The 15,488-nt window shown below is 37.5% G+C and overlaps 1 protein-coding gene across 1 annotated transcript; it reads left to right on the top strand.

Annotated features, from left to right (window-relative positions):
• The first annotated feature begins 12,885 nt into the window (after positions 1 to 12,885).
• LOC113195155 (olfactory receptor 5B12-like) lies at positions 12,886 to 13,833 on the top strand. The gene has a single exon (XM_026406575.2). The coding sequence runs from the start codon at positions 12,889 to 12,891 to the stop codon at positions 13,831 to 13,833; it is 945 nt and encodes a 314-aa protein (XP_026262360.2). The 5' UTR covers positions 12,886 to 12,888.
• The last annotated feature ends 1,655 nt before the right edge of the window (positions 13,834 to 15,488 follow it).

Genomic DNA, 15,488 nt, shown 5'->3' on the forward strand with positions numbered 1-15,488 from the left:
TCAGGTGTGTTCAAAGAATGAAAGAATATTGTTGGGCACTCAGGGACACGCAATCAGGCACAATCAAAATCATAGGCAAGACTGAGTTTCCTATTTTAAAATGAATACGCTGGGACTGTCATGGAAGGGGACTGGTGTGTGTAAGGAGCACCGGCGTCAGTTCATACTTCAGAACTCTCATCTTCCACTGGGTTGTTTATTGTAGGAATCCTTAAATGCTTGCTCCATTATATAAATTAAATGCAGTAGGAAATTAAACAATGAGATAATGTGTGACTGGTAGCTACACTAGTGAAGAAATGAGTGAATGAGTGGGAGAAAGGGAACTGAGTCTGAATACCTGAATCAACACCAAATGGGATCTATAATGTTGGATAATAGGATTCAAGGGCTCCTTATTATATGTGCCTTGGGAAAAGATATCTGTAAATCTATCCCACAGTATTCTCTCTTTGTTTGCCCATTGGTATAAATACCAAGTATGTTTTCACTAACTAAACTCAAATCCATATGTAAGGATGTAGCCCATATGGCAACCTGCAGGCTTATGGACCATTATGAAATTCAAAAAATAGAAAAGGATCTGTGTGAATCAAACCAACTAGAAGGACTAAGATCAGGATGGTCAGTCCTCTCATAGGTAAACCTGTAATTGTGAAAGTGGAGTAAAAGGAAATGGACCCCACTCTTCTGTCTCATTGGGCCAGGATCCAGATGGGAGCTGAGGACATGGAGACTGACATCCTTCTAAAGTGTTACCATGTGTCACACGTAGTTCTAGATGCTGACAATGAGAGTATTTATTTCTCAAAAAGACCTCACGAAGGCAGCTGTCAGTCCATGCAAAGACAGATCAAAGAACAAACTGTTTCTCTGAGGAATTCTCAAGGGGAAGACAAATATCCAGAAAAGAGATCACCAGCTGCCTTACAAACATGAGAATATTGATTCATGAGTTCTCTTTAAAGAAGTCCCTTTAAATTGTACTTATGCAATAATGAAAATCAAAATCCCCAATATGAGACAAGGTGTACAAACTGAATATTTACTTTGTGTCTCTGTTTCAATATGTGCATATTAATGATACCTGATCCATGGATTTGGGTGATGTTTAGTGAATAGGTCATATCAGGTATTTAGTATAAAGCCTCGCCTTCTGTAAAGAAATAAATGTAACATATGGTTATTACAACTTTAGCAACAAATGAAGAATTGTACCATGTCATGCCTTTGTCACAAAGTAATGATAATGAGACTGACAGCATACTTTCCATCAAAAACCACAAAGTCATCAGACAGTGGAATCACATCTTCCCAAATGATGAGTGAAATTAAACACCAATCTAGATTTCTATACCCAGATGAACAGTCACACGAGCATGAGGACAAAATAAAGGCATCTTCAGATATGCAAAAATTAAAAGTTAATTTACTATTCATCAGTGCTGAACACAGGAACATATTTAAGTAAGGGTGAAGATTCTTTGGAAAGCTGATAAGAAATAACACATTGTTCTTGGTTCATAGGCTGCTTTCTCTTTCTCTTTTGCTCTCCAAAGTGTCCACAAGGAGATTTTTTGCTATAATAAATTTATTTTTTATTGGAACATTTTAACTGAGTATCAGAACTATTCATTGTGCATACTCATAAATGCACATAACATAATTTGGTTGATGGTATTCCATAGTACCTCCATTTTTTCCTCCCCTTCTCCCTAACCCAATTCACTTCTTCTAATCTACTGGTCATCTTTTCAGTTTTGCAAACTCCCTCTTTCATTCCTTTTTCTAACTTTTAAATATGAGGCAAAATATACATCCCTTAACTTTTGGAATCTACTTTACTTCACTTAGCATGATGTTCTATAGTTCCAGCCATTTACCAGCATGTGACAAGATTTCATTATTCTTCATCAATGAGAAAAACTCCCCTGTATACACTTACATATTTTCTTTATCTATCCATCTGTTGATGTGCACTGAGGCTGGTTTCATAACTTGGAAATTGTTAATTGTGCTGATGTATACATTTATTTCTATAATATGCTGACTTTAGTTCTTTAGCATAAATTCTGAAGGTAGAATAGCTGAGACATATGCTGGTTCCATGCCTAGTCATTTTTTGGAATCTCAAGACTGACTTCCATATCAGTTGTACTAAATTGCAGTCACAACAACAATGTATTAGTGTTCCTTTCTCCCTGTATCCTCACCAGCATTTATTATTCTTTGTATTCTTGACAGTTGCCATTCTAACTGGAATGTGATAAAATCTCAGTGTCCCTTTGAATTGCATTTCCCTGATTAATAAGGATGTTGAACAATTTTCTCATGTTTGTTGCCCTTTTGTATTTCTTTTTATGAATATGTGTTTAGGTCACTTGACCATTTATAGCCTGGGTTTTCTTGAGTGATGATGATGATGATGTGTGTGTGTGTGTGTGTGCACACATTCACATGTGTGCACATGAGTATGTTAAATTTGTGAGTTCTTTATATATTCTGGATATGAATACCCTACCAGAACAGTAGCTGGCAAAGACTTTCTCCTGTAGAGAGTGATGATTTGAATCATGGTCTGACCCTTTAGTAGCTGTGTTGTGCTGAGAACTACATGTGTGAAGGTGCAGACCAAAATGACCAGTTGCTATGGTGTCACTGGCCCAAAAAAACTCTGAGCAAAGGCTCAGAGATACCACTCAAGGCCTTGAATTCAGCCACCAACTCTCAGGAGTAGAGAATTCTGAACATAACGAGATAATCCTAATGTCTCGCCAGTCCTTTGTCCTTCAGATTGCCTACTTTGCTGAAACTTTTTCACAAGTAATCTTTTGATGAAACCTATATAATAAATGTGCTGAGCTAGCTCAGTCATCCCCCATCAGGGATTGGCTACCAACCTGGCCCCTCTTGCATGTCTGTTTGTGTTTTCTTCATTCCCCTGTCACCCTTCACCTGGTATCTCTTTAATTAATGGCATGGCTGAGAGAGATGAGAGGGCCGCAGCATTCTCCCATTGTATATGCCCTCTCTTCATACTCTTTATTGTTTCTTTTTCAATGCAGAAACTTTTTAATTTAATGTCATCCCATTTATTGCTTATTGGTTTATTTCTTGAGCTTCGTGGGGCTTATTAAGAAAGCCAATGTATATGCCTATATTTTTGAGTATTGACCCCATATTTTCTTCCTACATTTGCAAAGTTCCTATTCTAATTTCTAGGTTTTGATCTACTTTAAGGTTACTTTTATTGAAGGTGACTCATAGGGATCTAGCTTCATTCTTCTACACATGGATGTCCAGTTTTTCCAACATAATTTGTTAACAAGACTATCTTTTTTTCAGCATGTTTTAGTGCCTTCAGTGAAGGATCAGATGAATATATCTATTTGGACGTATCTTACTGTCTTCTATTGTTTTGGTCTACATGTCTAATTCTATATTGTCACTATGCTGTTTTTCTTACTATAGCTCTTTAGCATTATCTGAGATTGGGTAATCTGATGTTTCCAGGATTGCTCTTAGTGCTAAAAAGTGCTTTTGTTATTCTAGGTCTTTATTCTTCCATATGAATTTCAGCAATGTTTTCTATTTCTTTGCAGAATGTCATTAGTGTTTTGATGGGATTGTATTGAAGCAGAATAAAACTTTTGGTAATAAATCCATTTTAACAAAATTATTTCTGTCCTGTCCAGGAACATGAGGAGTCTCTCCTTTTTCAAATATCTCCTTCAATTTCTTTCCTAAGTGATATGGAATTTTCATTATATAAGTTTTTTTGCCTTCTTGGTCAGCTTTATTTGTAGTCATTTTATTTTTTTTACAGGGTATTGTGAAAGTAATTGTTTTCCCTGTTTCTTTTTCACAAGATTTGTGATTGATGTTCAAAGAAACTACTGGTATTTGTAGGTTGATTTTATATTCTGCAACTTTGCTATGTTGTCACCATCTTCTGGTAGAGTTTTGACCTTCTAAATTTTGGGTAGTATCATCTGTAAACAGAGGTCATTTCAGTTCTTCTTTTTCTATTAGTATCCCTTTAATTTCCTTCTCTTGCCTGACTGCCTTGGCTAAAACTTCATGTACTATATTGAATAGGAGTGTTGAAAATGATATCCTAGCCTTGGTCCTGAGTCTAGAGGAATTACTTTTGATTTTTGCCTGTTCAGTATGATTTTGTGTTTTTGTCATACTTACCTTTAGGATGTCAAGGTGGGTTTCTTCTCTTCCTAGTTTCTTCAGTATTTTTAATGTGAACAGGTGCTGAATTTTGTTGAATTATTGCTCTGCACTTATTGAGATGATTCTGTGATATTTGCTCTTAATCTACTTGTGAAACCATCACAGGTATTGATTCGCACATGTTGAACCAACCATATATCCCTAGGATGAAGCAATTTTTATCATGGTGTACAAAATTCTTAATGCATTTTTACTATGAATCATTGTTATTTTATTCATTTTTTTGCATTTCTATTTGTCAGAGATATTGGTCTGTAGTATTCTTAATATGTCCTTATTTTGGGGGGGTATCAGGGTGGTATTGGATTTATAGAATAAAATTTGGGAGTATTTTTCCCTTTCTAGTTCATGGATTCATTTAAGAAGTATTGGCATCTTTGTCGAGAATCAGGTGACTTTACCTGTGTGGGTGCATCTCTGTGTCTTCTCTTCAATGCTGATTTGTTGTGAGAGCTCTGAGTATAATTTGAAACTAGTAATTGATTCATTCAGCAGCGTTCTTAATGCTTAGAATTGTATGGACTGTGCTAGGTTCATTGTTTCTCCATATAAATTGTAAGAGTTTATTCCTAGCTTCATGAAAAATTTCATTAGCTTTTTGGTGGGTGTTACATTAAATCTGCGAAGTATTTTTTGGAGATCATTGGCCTTTCTTAGAAGTGAGCAAAAGTTACTTATATCTAGTAATGAACAAACCCTGTATTCACATGGCAAAAGATCAGAAGACAGACAACCTACTCTTGCAAGTCTATTCTCTAGCTGTCTTAATCCATCCATGAGGGCAAAGCCCTCATCACCTAAAAACCTCCCCTAAAGTCCTACTTTTCAAACACCATGGCATTTGGGGTTATATTGACAGCTCTGGGATTTGGAGTGAAAATGCAAACCCTACCAGTTGTCATTTGACCCAGCAATCCAACACTGAAATGTGTACCCAAGAGAAATGAAAACAAGCCCACACAAATATCATACACAAATGGTATCATTTTCAGAAATCAATGGTAGAAACAATGCTCATCCACTGATGAAAGGAATAAATAAAATATGATAAATCCTTATAATACAATATTCAGCAATAATAGGGAACAGAATACAAATACATGCACAAAGCGGACATGCATGAAAACACTCAAAATGAAAAAAGCCAGTATAAAATGACCATGACCACATGTCATATGACTTTATTCATATCCCATGTTCATTCTAAGCCACTCTATAAAAACAAAACCTAGATGAGTGGTTTCCTAGGATTTAGGTAGAAATGGAAGGAAACAGGAACCAGTACTAACAAGTTCAGGGTCTCTTTTTCAGGTGTTGAAAATGTTCTTAAATTATTGTGCAACTGTCACACAACTATATGCATTTGAAATTGGCAAATGTTGTGATCTTTTAATGACATCACAACAAAATTGCCATATGAAAAACAATGAGTGAGATTATGCCACCATCTGGAGGTCTTTCCTCAGGGTACTGCCACTTCCAGCAGCCACCACCAACCCACTGCTGCCACAGCTGCTGACCCACCCCCACCATACAACATTCTATTCCAGGGGGCCTGCAGGTTTGGCCTCTTCCTTCTTGGGACACCAGCCAAGCCTGCAAGTTCAGTGTTCCAGTGCCTGTGGGTGTGGCTGCACCTGAGGTCTTCCTGCTGGGTGTGCTAATGGCCGCCATCTTGCTACTTCTTTTCAAGGTTGCTCCTCTGTGTGACACAACCCTGGTGATCTCTACAAGTTGACAAGGCAATGAGACCTTCAGAATATAACTGTGGCTGTGCCTTGGGTAACTGAAGCCCATATCTGTCAGATAATGACTCGGTCTGTGTGGGCTGGTCTGGGCCTCGAAATTCTGTGAAAATTCAGAGACTGGGGGCATTTTGCCCAGGGGGAGCACGGGTTAGAGAGGCTGGAGAGAGCACAGCTATCCCTAGCTCCATGAGTCCTGAAGTGCAAGTGGATAAACGGGCTGCTATATCAGGTCTGAAGGTGGCAAGAGGGTGTGGGGGCCTCTTGCTATCAGCTCACCTGGCCAGGCCAGTGCAGCACCCACCAGATGGGGCTAACATCAAACTCCAGACATCCCCACCTATCAGCAAAGAAGGAAAGCTGAGAAACTTTTAATGCCAACAGAAATAATTGCTCGATTTTCCATTGAGATCTTTTCTCCCTCTCTAACATATCTACCATATTTGAAACCAATTTTTTTCATTCATCAGTTTATAGAGGACTCTGATATATGAATAGTATTTTACAATTTTGTTGTGTATACCTATACTTCTTTTTTACTTTTTTTTTCCTTTGAGTATATTTTTCCTCTCACTTATATGTTTCCCTAGGTTCTCTTTCTCTCTTTTCTCCTGTTACATACATTCTCAATCAATTCCTCTTACACTATTCCCATAAATTTTTACTTCTATCTTCTCTCCTCCTCCCTCATAAATATCACAGCCTATACTATTTCTGTTCTCTTTTTATTTAGCATTTGAAACTGTAAACCCTTTTAAGCAATTTACTGTTGATATTACAGACAATAATTGAAAACATCATTTCTCTTTTTTGAGACAAAACTGTAGAACTTTTAATAGGAGTAATTAGGTTTAAATCTGTATGTTGCTTGCATCAAGTGCTATTAATATTGGTCTTCCCCTTAAAGGTGAGGTACTGGAAATCTTCAGAGATGCTTTAAGTCTACAGGATAAAATCTGTACTGCCTCAGATCCATACTGCTAGATGGGAAAACACACAAACAACATAGAAAAACAAGGGAACAATGCACCCTAAACAAACTGAGACACTCCAATAATAGAATATATTGACAGCACAATAGAAGAGATGTCAGAGAAGGAGTTCAGAATGTATGGTTAAATTGAACTGTGAAGTAAAGAGTGGTATAAGGAGTGAAATCAGAGAGAAAATACACGAAGTGAAAGATCACTTCAATAAAGAGTCAGAGATTCTGGGGGGAAAAAACAAGCAGAACTTCTCAAAATGAAAAAAATCAATAAGCCAAATTAAAAATTCAATAGAAAGCATCACCAGGAGACTAGACTACTTGGAAGACAGAACCTCAGGCAATAAAGGCAAAAATGTATAATCTTGAAAATAAAGTTGATAGTATAGAGAAGATGGTAAGAACCATGAACAGAACTTCCAAGAATTATGGGATAACATGAAAAGACCAAATTTAAGATTTATCAGGATAGATGAAGGAGTGGAGATACAAACCAAATGAATGCACAATTTTTTTAAAGTCATAATATCAGAAAATTCGAAAACCTAAAGAATGAAATGTAAAAATCAAACACAAGAGAATTACAGGACCCCAAATGTAGAAAATGACAGCAGACCCACACCAAGGCACATTAGAATGAGAATGACTAACATACAGAGAAAAGATAAAATCTTAAAGGCTGTGAGAGGAAAAAAATCACATTACATAAAGGGAACACTAATTCAGATCTCAGCTGACTTCTCAACCAAGACCCTCAAAGGTAGGAGGTCCTGGAACAATATATTTCAAGCTCTGAAAGAAAATTGATGCCAACAAAGAGTCCTATATCCATCAAAACTTTGCTTCAGATTCAAAGATGAACTAAAAACCTTCTGTGATAAACAGAAGTTAAAAGAATTCACAACTAGAAAGCCCACACTACAGAACATTTTCAACAAAATGTGAGGATGAAATCTAAAAGAACAAAGTGAAAACCAGCAAAGGGAGGAACTGCACTAAGGGAATAGTCAAGCAATGGAGAAACTAAGTCAAATAAAAACCAGAAGTAAACTAAAGTGACAGGAATACAAATCACATATCAATAATAAACTTGAATGTTAATGGCCTAAATTCATTAATCAAAAGACCTAGACTGGCAGATTGGATTAAAAAACAAGACCCAACAATATGCTGTCTCCAAGAGATTCACCTGATAGACCAAGACATCCACAGACTGAAGGTTAATGAATGGGAAAAGACATACCACTCATATTGATACGTAAACAAGCAGGGGTTTCCAATCTCATATCAGATAAGGTGGACTTCAAGGCAAAATTAATCAAAAGAGACAAAGAAGGGCATTTCATACTGCTTAAGGGAATTATACATCAGCAAGACATAAAAATTATAAATATTCATGCCCCAAATAGTGGAGCATCTATGTACATCAAACAAATGCTTCTCAATTTTGAGAATCAAATAAACAAATACAATAATACTGAAAGAATTTAACACACCTCCTTCACTTTTTGTTTCATCTTCTTTTATTTGGACAGATCTCTCAAATAAAAACTAAATAAAGAAATAATATAAGTGAATAATACAATCAATAATTTAGGCTTTACAGACTGTAGGGATTCTGACTGGAAATAATCAGGGAAGCATACCTCCAGTGAGCAAACTTCCAGTGGGTAACAGGCACTCTGTTCCCACGCTTAGAATGCTCTGCAGTTTCTCCTAGGAACTAGTAAGATAATTAATACATGGGCAATGTCTAGCTGCTATGGCAATTCCCTGCATGAGGAGGCTCTGTGCTGGAGTCTTATCAGCCTTGACCTTGATCTCAGGCACATATAGGTCCTGGGGATAAATGAAGTTGCTTGCCAGATAACTACAATGTTTCGCCAAACTCAGGTGCTCCTGGACCTGCCCGCCTAACAGTAACTTCAGACAGTCGACTTTCTTGAGAGCTACACCAAGCTCCTAACATTGCATATTGTACCTGTAGAATGTAACTGCAGAATAATCAACCTTACTGATACAATAAATAATAACGTAGTTATGGTACTAATGACCTAATTTAGTCTATTGCTATAAATAAATGTGGCCACTCTGATAAGCAGCCATCTTTCCTGTGTCTGCATCTTGTCCCTGTGTCTCTTTTTATTTTCCTTACAACAGACATATATAGAATATTTCATCCATCAATGATCAAACACACTTTCTTCTCAGCTGCACATGGATCCTTCTCTAAAACAGACCATATCTTATGCCACAAAGCAACCCTTAGTAAACATTTTAAAAATGAAGATAATACCCTGCATTCTATCATATCATAATGTAATGAATTTAGAAATCAAGGATGAAATAAAAAAATACTTAAGGGTAAATGAGAATACCAATGCAACATATCAGTATCTCTGGAACACTATAAAGGCAACACTATGAGTTTCCCAGCACTAAGAAGAAAATTCATTGCATTGAGCTCACATTAAAAGAATAAAAAGTCAACAAATAAATGACTCAACGTTATATCTCAAAACCCTAGAAAAAGAAAAACAAATCAACACCAAATGTAGTAGAATACAGGAAATAATTAAAATCATAGCTGAAATCAATGAAATTGAAACAAAAGAAAAAATTGACAAAATAAAAAGTTGATTCTTTGAAAATAAATAAAATTGATAAGCACTAGCCATGCAAATGAAGAGAAATAAAACTCAAATTACTAAAAAATTTTATGAACAAGGAAATATCACAATGGTCACTACTGAAATAGAAGATAATTAGAAATTATTTTGAAAATTTATACTCCAATAAAATAGAAAATCTTGTAGACTTAGACAAATTTCTAGAGACATATGATTCTTCATACATGTTACACATCATGCTTAGCTTTCTACATATCTCATTTCATCTGCAAGATTCTCCTGTGAGAAATAAAAAAAAATATTATTACTATATTTTCCCAAGTGATGGACTCAAGTTTGTTGAAATAATTATAACTTGGCCAAGTTCACAAAGTGTAATAGGTGGCAGAAGAAGAATTTAAGCCAATCCACATGGCCACACAATTCTAACACAAATCTACACTTGGCTACAAAATTCTACCTTAAGCAATGGGATTAGAGGTAGAAAAAAATGGAAAGGAAAATTATGGATACATTCTTCAATTTTAAAGGAAAGAAAGAACTTATTCCTCCTATCTACCGTAACTCAATTGGACAATAGTTTTATTATTACTGAATCTAATGCATTGCATATTTTAAATCACCAAAATGCAGGATTTTGATGCTCTCACAATAACCAAAAAAAAATGTGTTAAAAATGAAGGACATAATCTTACTCTGATTTGCACAATGATCTTTACATAGTATCTACATGTGCTGAGATCCCATTGCATCCCATAAATGGGAATGTTACATGCTTACAAAAAAATTGTTTAAAAATGACAGCAAAAAATAGCCCCATAGCACCTCTGCAGTGGAAAGACAATTAGATATTTTGTTTAAAAAAAATAGAATAAATGAAAGAAAAAATGTACCTGGAAGATTCTAGACCTTTGAGAAAAAGCTAAGGTGAGAAAGATTGCATCAGGTCCTCACTTCACTGAAGCCAGAGTTTTTAACAAGATTTTTATTTTATTGCCTAATGACTGTGGCACAGCTCATTGACTGATTGGGTCCTTGTTCCTTTAAGATTCTATCCCCTGTGTCCACACTCTCAGCCAAAAGGTACAAACCACCCTCTGCTATCTCCAGACAGGGTCAAGTTAGGGGGCCAATGAGGGATTGGAGGTCCCCAGAGATCTCTGCTCTCTCGGCACTGCTTCCCCTGAGAGTCCTGTGGAAAGCTGCCATCTCTGGCTTGATATTTGCACAAGCACAGCCCACATTCTCTGCCACAGCACAGAGCTCCACGGTGGAGAAGGAGACTCTTCTGCAGGATGATTTTGCAGATGTGGACTTGGGGACAATGGTCTGGATATCACTTGATTTGTTCTAACCTATATCTGTTCCTAGGACAAAAGTAAGTATTATGAAAACAGACAATCATAGAAGTCTAAGGACAATAGAAGGCTGAACCCTTTTTATTTTACAAATGAAAACAAAATAAAAAGGAAATAATACCCAGGTAGTGTAAACAGCAGCAGCACAGGCACTTATTGCTGGTCTTCTCACCCCTAGTTCCCTGCTCCCTCCTCCCACAGTGCTGCTCTGCAGCAGGCAGATGTGCACCCTCACTGCTTTGCCTTACACAAATGGCTGGGAAGATGGTTAGACTGAAGGGGAGAACACATGCCTCATTTTCTTGCATCGTGAAGGTGCTGTAAGAGTACGGGTGCAGCAATTACAGCTCCATTTCTCAATTTCAGGGGTTATGGCTCTTGAAAGGTCTCCTTAACCATCTATATTGTTAGCCTGCTTTCCTTAGGAATGTCAAATTCTGGACATTCAATATAGTTATCCAAACATTCTTCAGTAGCCAAGAAAAGCTGAGATAAGCTGAATAATGGCTTCAATGTCTTCATTTGAAAATGTTAGTGTCATGATTCTCAAAGAACTTTCATGTTCATTATCACATAAGAGCCTAGGAGGGAGGGACACGTCATTACAATCACCATAGCTATCCTTAGCAACAGGGACGACATCATTCTTGCCTTGAATGTGGCAGTTTTTTTAGTCCAGAAGAGATGAGAATCACTCAATTTTTCAGACAGACGTGTCTTTTGGGCTGAGAGAACTTCTCATGCTATAACCACAGCAGCACCTAGAGCTGGCACCTGAGCAGCCCAAGGTCAGTACAACCAGATGCACCATGAAGAATAGCTTGGTAGAGGACACAGAGTTTCTAGGACAGAACAAAAGGAACTCTTCTGTCTTCTCTGCTCTACTTGCCCAGAATTAAAGCAAAGATATAAGCAATGGCAGGAAATGGAAAACATCAGTGTACAGGAAAATAATAATTATGACATGAAAAGAAATCAGTAAATATTTGCTTCAACATTTTGAAAATCTGTTCCTTCCATTTAAGGCACAGAAATACACTGAGACATCACCAAGAATATGTCCATACATCATGAAGGCTCCTATAAGGACCAATGATTGAAAGGAAGCTTCCAGTTTAGCACTCTCATGAATTAAAGATAAAAGTATGCATGTCCCTAGAGCAGGGCCTCTAGTCATTGTATATCTTCAGCTATTATGAGCAAGTTGGTGAGGGACCTATCAGAGATGGGAAGTGTGTTTGGCTGGTTTTTCTAGGATCACATCCCAAAGCGTAACCAACTCTTTCCCAGATTGGACTTTCTGCTGATTAAGCTTCTTGTATCTATTTTATACAACAGTCCTTGCAAGATATTCCTTGTATGGTGGGGGTTTAGGAAGCTGACCCAGAAGGATCACAAGTTCAAAGCCAGGCTCAGCAACCTAGTAAGTACCTAAGAAACTTAGCAAAAACCTTTCACTCAATAAAATATAAAAAGGTCTTGGAACATTGCTCAGTGGATAAGCACCTCTGAGTTAAATCCCCAGTACCAAATAATAATAATAATAATTAATAATAATAATAACAATAATAATAAATTCCAAGTAGTGAAAAAGACTCCTATATGCTTTAATATAATGAAGAATGCCAGGCACCAGAAGAGCTGAAAGGAGCCCTATTGTCAAAGCAAGGACCACCAGGACAGCCACAGTCAGCAATGACCCTTGCAAACCCATCTGCACCACTCTCCATGAAGAGATGCAGGATCTCCCTCAACCCACCTGTGCCCAGATCTCAGTCCAGCTTCTTTCACCGAATCCTGCATGAACAAGAAGCTACACATGAGCAGAAGTCCCTGGCCACACTTAGCTCTCATGATAGTGCACAACTTAAATGATTTGATTTCTCATCTTGTTACATCCTTCTCATGATCATTCCCAACTGACTTTGATGGAAAATATCTCAGAAGTGACTGAATTTATTCTGGTGGGGTTAACAGATGCCCTCGAGCTACAGGTCCCCTTATTTATTCTCTTCACCCTCATCTACCTCGTCACTCTGGTGGGGAACCTGGGCATGATCCTGTTGATCCTGCTGGACTCCCGTCTCCACACTCCCATGTACTTTCTCCTCAGTCACCTGTCTCTGGTGGACTGTGTTTATTCTTCAGCTGTCACTCCCAAGGTCATGGCGGGGTTTCTCACAGGAGATAAGATCATTTCCTACAATGCTTGTGCAGCCCAGATGTTCTTCTTTGCAGCCTTTGTCACTGTTGAGAGTTTCCTGCTGGCCTCGATGGCCTTGGATCGCCATGCAGCCGTGTGTAAGCCCCTGCACTACACCACCACCATGACGAGCACTGTGTGTGTCCTGATGGTCTCCACCTCCTATGCCTGTGGGCTTCTGCAGGCTTCTGTCCATGTAGCCTTCACCTTCCATCTCTCCTTCTGTCGTTCCAATGTGATCAATCACTTTTTCTGTGACATTCCCCCACTTCTGGCCCTTTCTTGCTCTAATATCTATCCAAATGAGATTGTGCTCTTTGTGCTGGCAGCTTTCAATATTTTTTTCACTCTCTTGGTCATCTTGAGCTCTTACCTGTTCATTTTGGTTGCTATCCTGAGGATGCATTCATCTGAGGGGCAGAAGAAGGCCTTCTCCACCTGTGGGTCCCACCTCACAGCTGTTTCCATCTTCTATGGAACCATCGTCTTCATGTACTTACAGCCAAATTCCAGTCACTCCATGGACACAGATAAAATCGCATCTGTGTTCTACACGATGATCATCCCCATGCTGAACCCCCTGGTCTACAGCTTGAGGAACAAAGAGGTCAACAGTGCATTCAGGAAGGTTGTTGGAAAAGCAAAGTCCTCACTGGGATTCGTCGATTAATTAATAAATTATTTTCAAGTCGTGTGAAACATTCATTGGACCTGTCGTGTCTAGGAATGCTTTTAATTATAATTCTTTCTTGTTCTTTATTTCTCTGGACAGTTCTAATACATGAGATTTCTTCTCTTCATGATCTGGGAATATGTAAGTCAGCATACAGTAATGACTATAATGACTACTTATAACCCTTTTCCACGTTGCCATGTGATAGCATGATCTCAAATGTAAAGCAGTTTTCAACTTGTACTGTGCTGTGAAGCACAATGTTCACCTATACTGGCCTTTCTTCTTTAAAAACAGAAGTAGTACACTAATTAACGTAATGATTAAAAGGCCTTAGGTAATTACTCCAAAATAGTTTCCTATTTGTGTAGCTGATCTTTCAGAATATACTTTTGAAATTTAGTCAATAATATAATTCTTGATAATTGCATAGTGTTGTACTAGCTATGTTTTGGGAAATGATGATGAAAGAAAAATATGTTCCTCATAGTACCATTATGTTTAAATTGCATACACACTTAACTAATGTTCTAACGTTCAGCAGCTGAACATAGATCAAATTGAAGGAAAAATACTTTGCTGGCATAGTTTACTTTTTAAATTTGTCTTCCATATTATTAGATGGTTCCTGAATACATAAAAGTATGGTGCTGACTTTTTAGCCCACAGACTGACTCATTTCCAATTATCTCTAATGCAGTCACTAGCCTATGTACCAATAATTATATACAATGACTTTTAGCATTGACATCATAAAAATCCATAAAGCATGAATGTGTATAACCAAATATTAAATTTCTGCTTCTATCAGTTTTTTTTAATTTGGTATTCTTTTTTGTTTTGAAGTGATTTGTTCATGTGTTATTTGTTTTAGGTGCAAATGTTGCTTGGTTTTCTGGTTTTCTTGCTTCCTTAGCTAGTCTATGTGTGCAAATAACACTCTATGATTTTTAGTACTTCACCATTAGTTATGGTCAAGAAATTGAACTTGGCATAGGAAAGATGACATCAATGCAAAAATACCATCCATTCTAGTCTTTATTTCTTCGGAATTACACTCATCGTTACATTTGTTTTCTACTTGTTTTGCCAGCTTTCCACCACTCTAACAAACATCAACTTTTAAAGAGAAAAGGTTTGCTTTGGCTCACAGTTTTGAAGGGGGTTTCAGGCCATTCTTGGTTGGCCCTGCTGCGTTTGCTCTGTGGTAAAGCAGTACATCAGGGTTGGGAGGGCATGGTAGAGGAAAAGTGCCCACCACATGGCCTAAAAGTGAAAGAGGAAGAAACTGGGGTCCAAAGGACCTCAAGATCTCCCACTAGACCTCACTTCTTAAAGTTACACCACCTCCCAAAAGCCTCATGCTGGGGATTAAATCTTTACCACATGGATCTTGGAGGGACACTTAGGAGCCTAACATAGCACTGCTATGAAATATTAGTAAAATATATCTCACTTTTTGACAAAAAAATACAGCTCTTCTTTCCACTGGAAAGCTACATAAAATAAGTAATAAACCTTTGTTCTAGTCTAGAAAGGCGAATTGTAGCTTGTACTTTTTAATCTATGATCCAGCTTAGATTTGGGGGTATGGTGTATGGCCTATCCAAGGTCCAATTTCTTTAATGTGGGATACTTAGCTCTTCCCATGC

Source organism: Urocitellus parryii, chromosome 4 (assembly GCF_045843805.1).
Source record: "Urocitellus parryii isolate mUroPar1 chromosome 4, mUroPar1.hap1, whole genome shotgun sequence".
In the NCBI taxonomy this organism is placed as follows: Eukaryota; Metazoa; Chordata; class Mammalia; order Rodentia; family Sciuridae; genus Urocitellus; species Urocitellus parryii.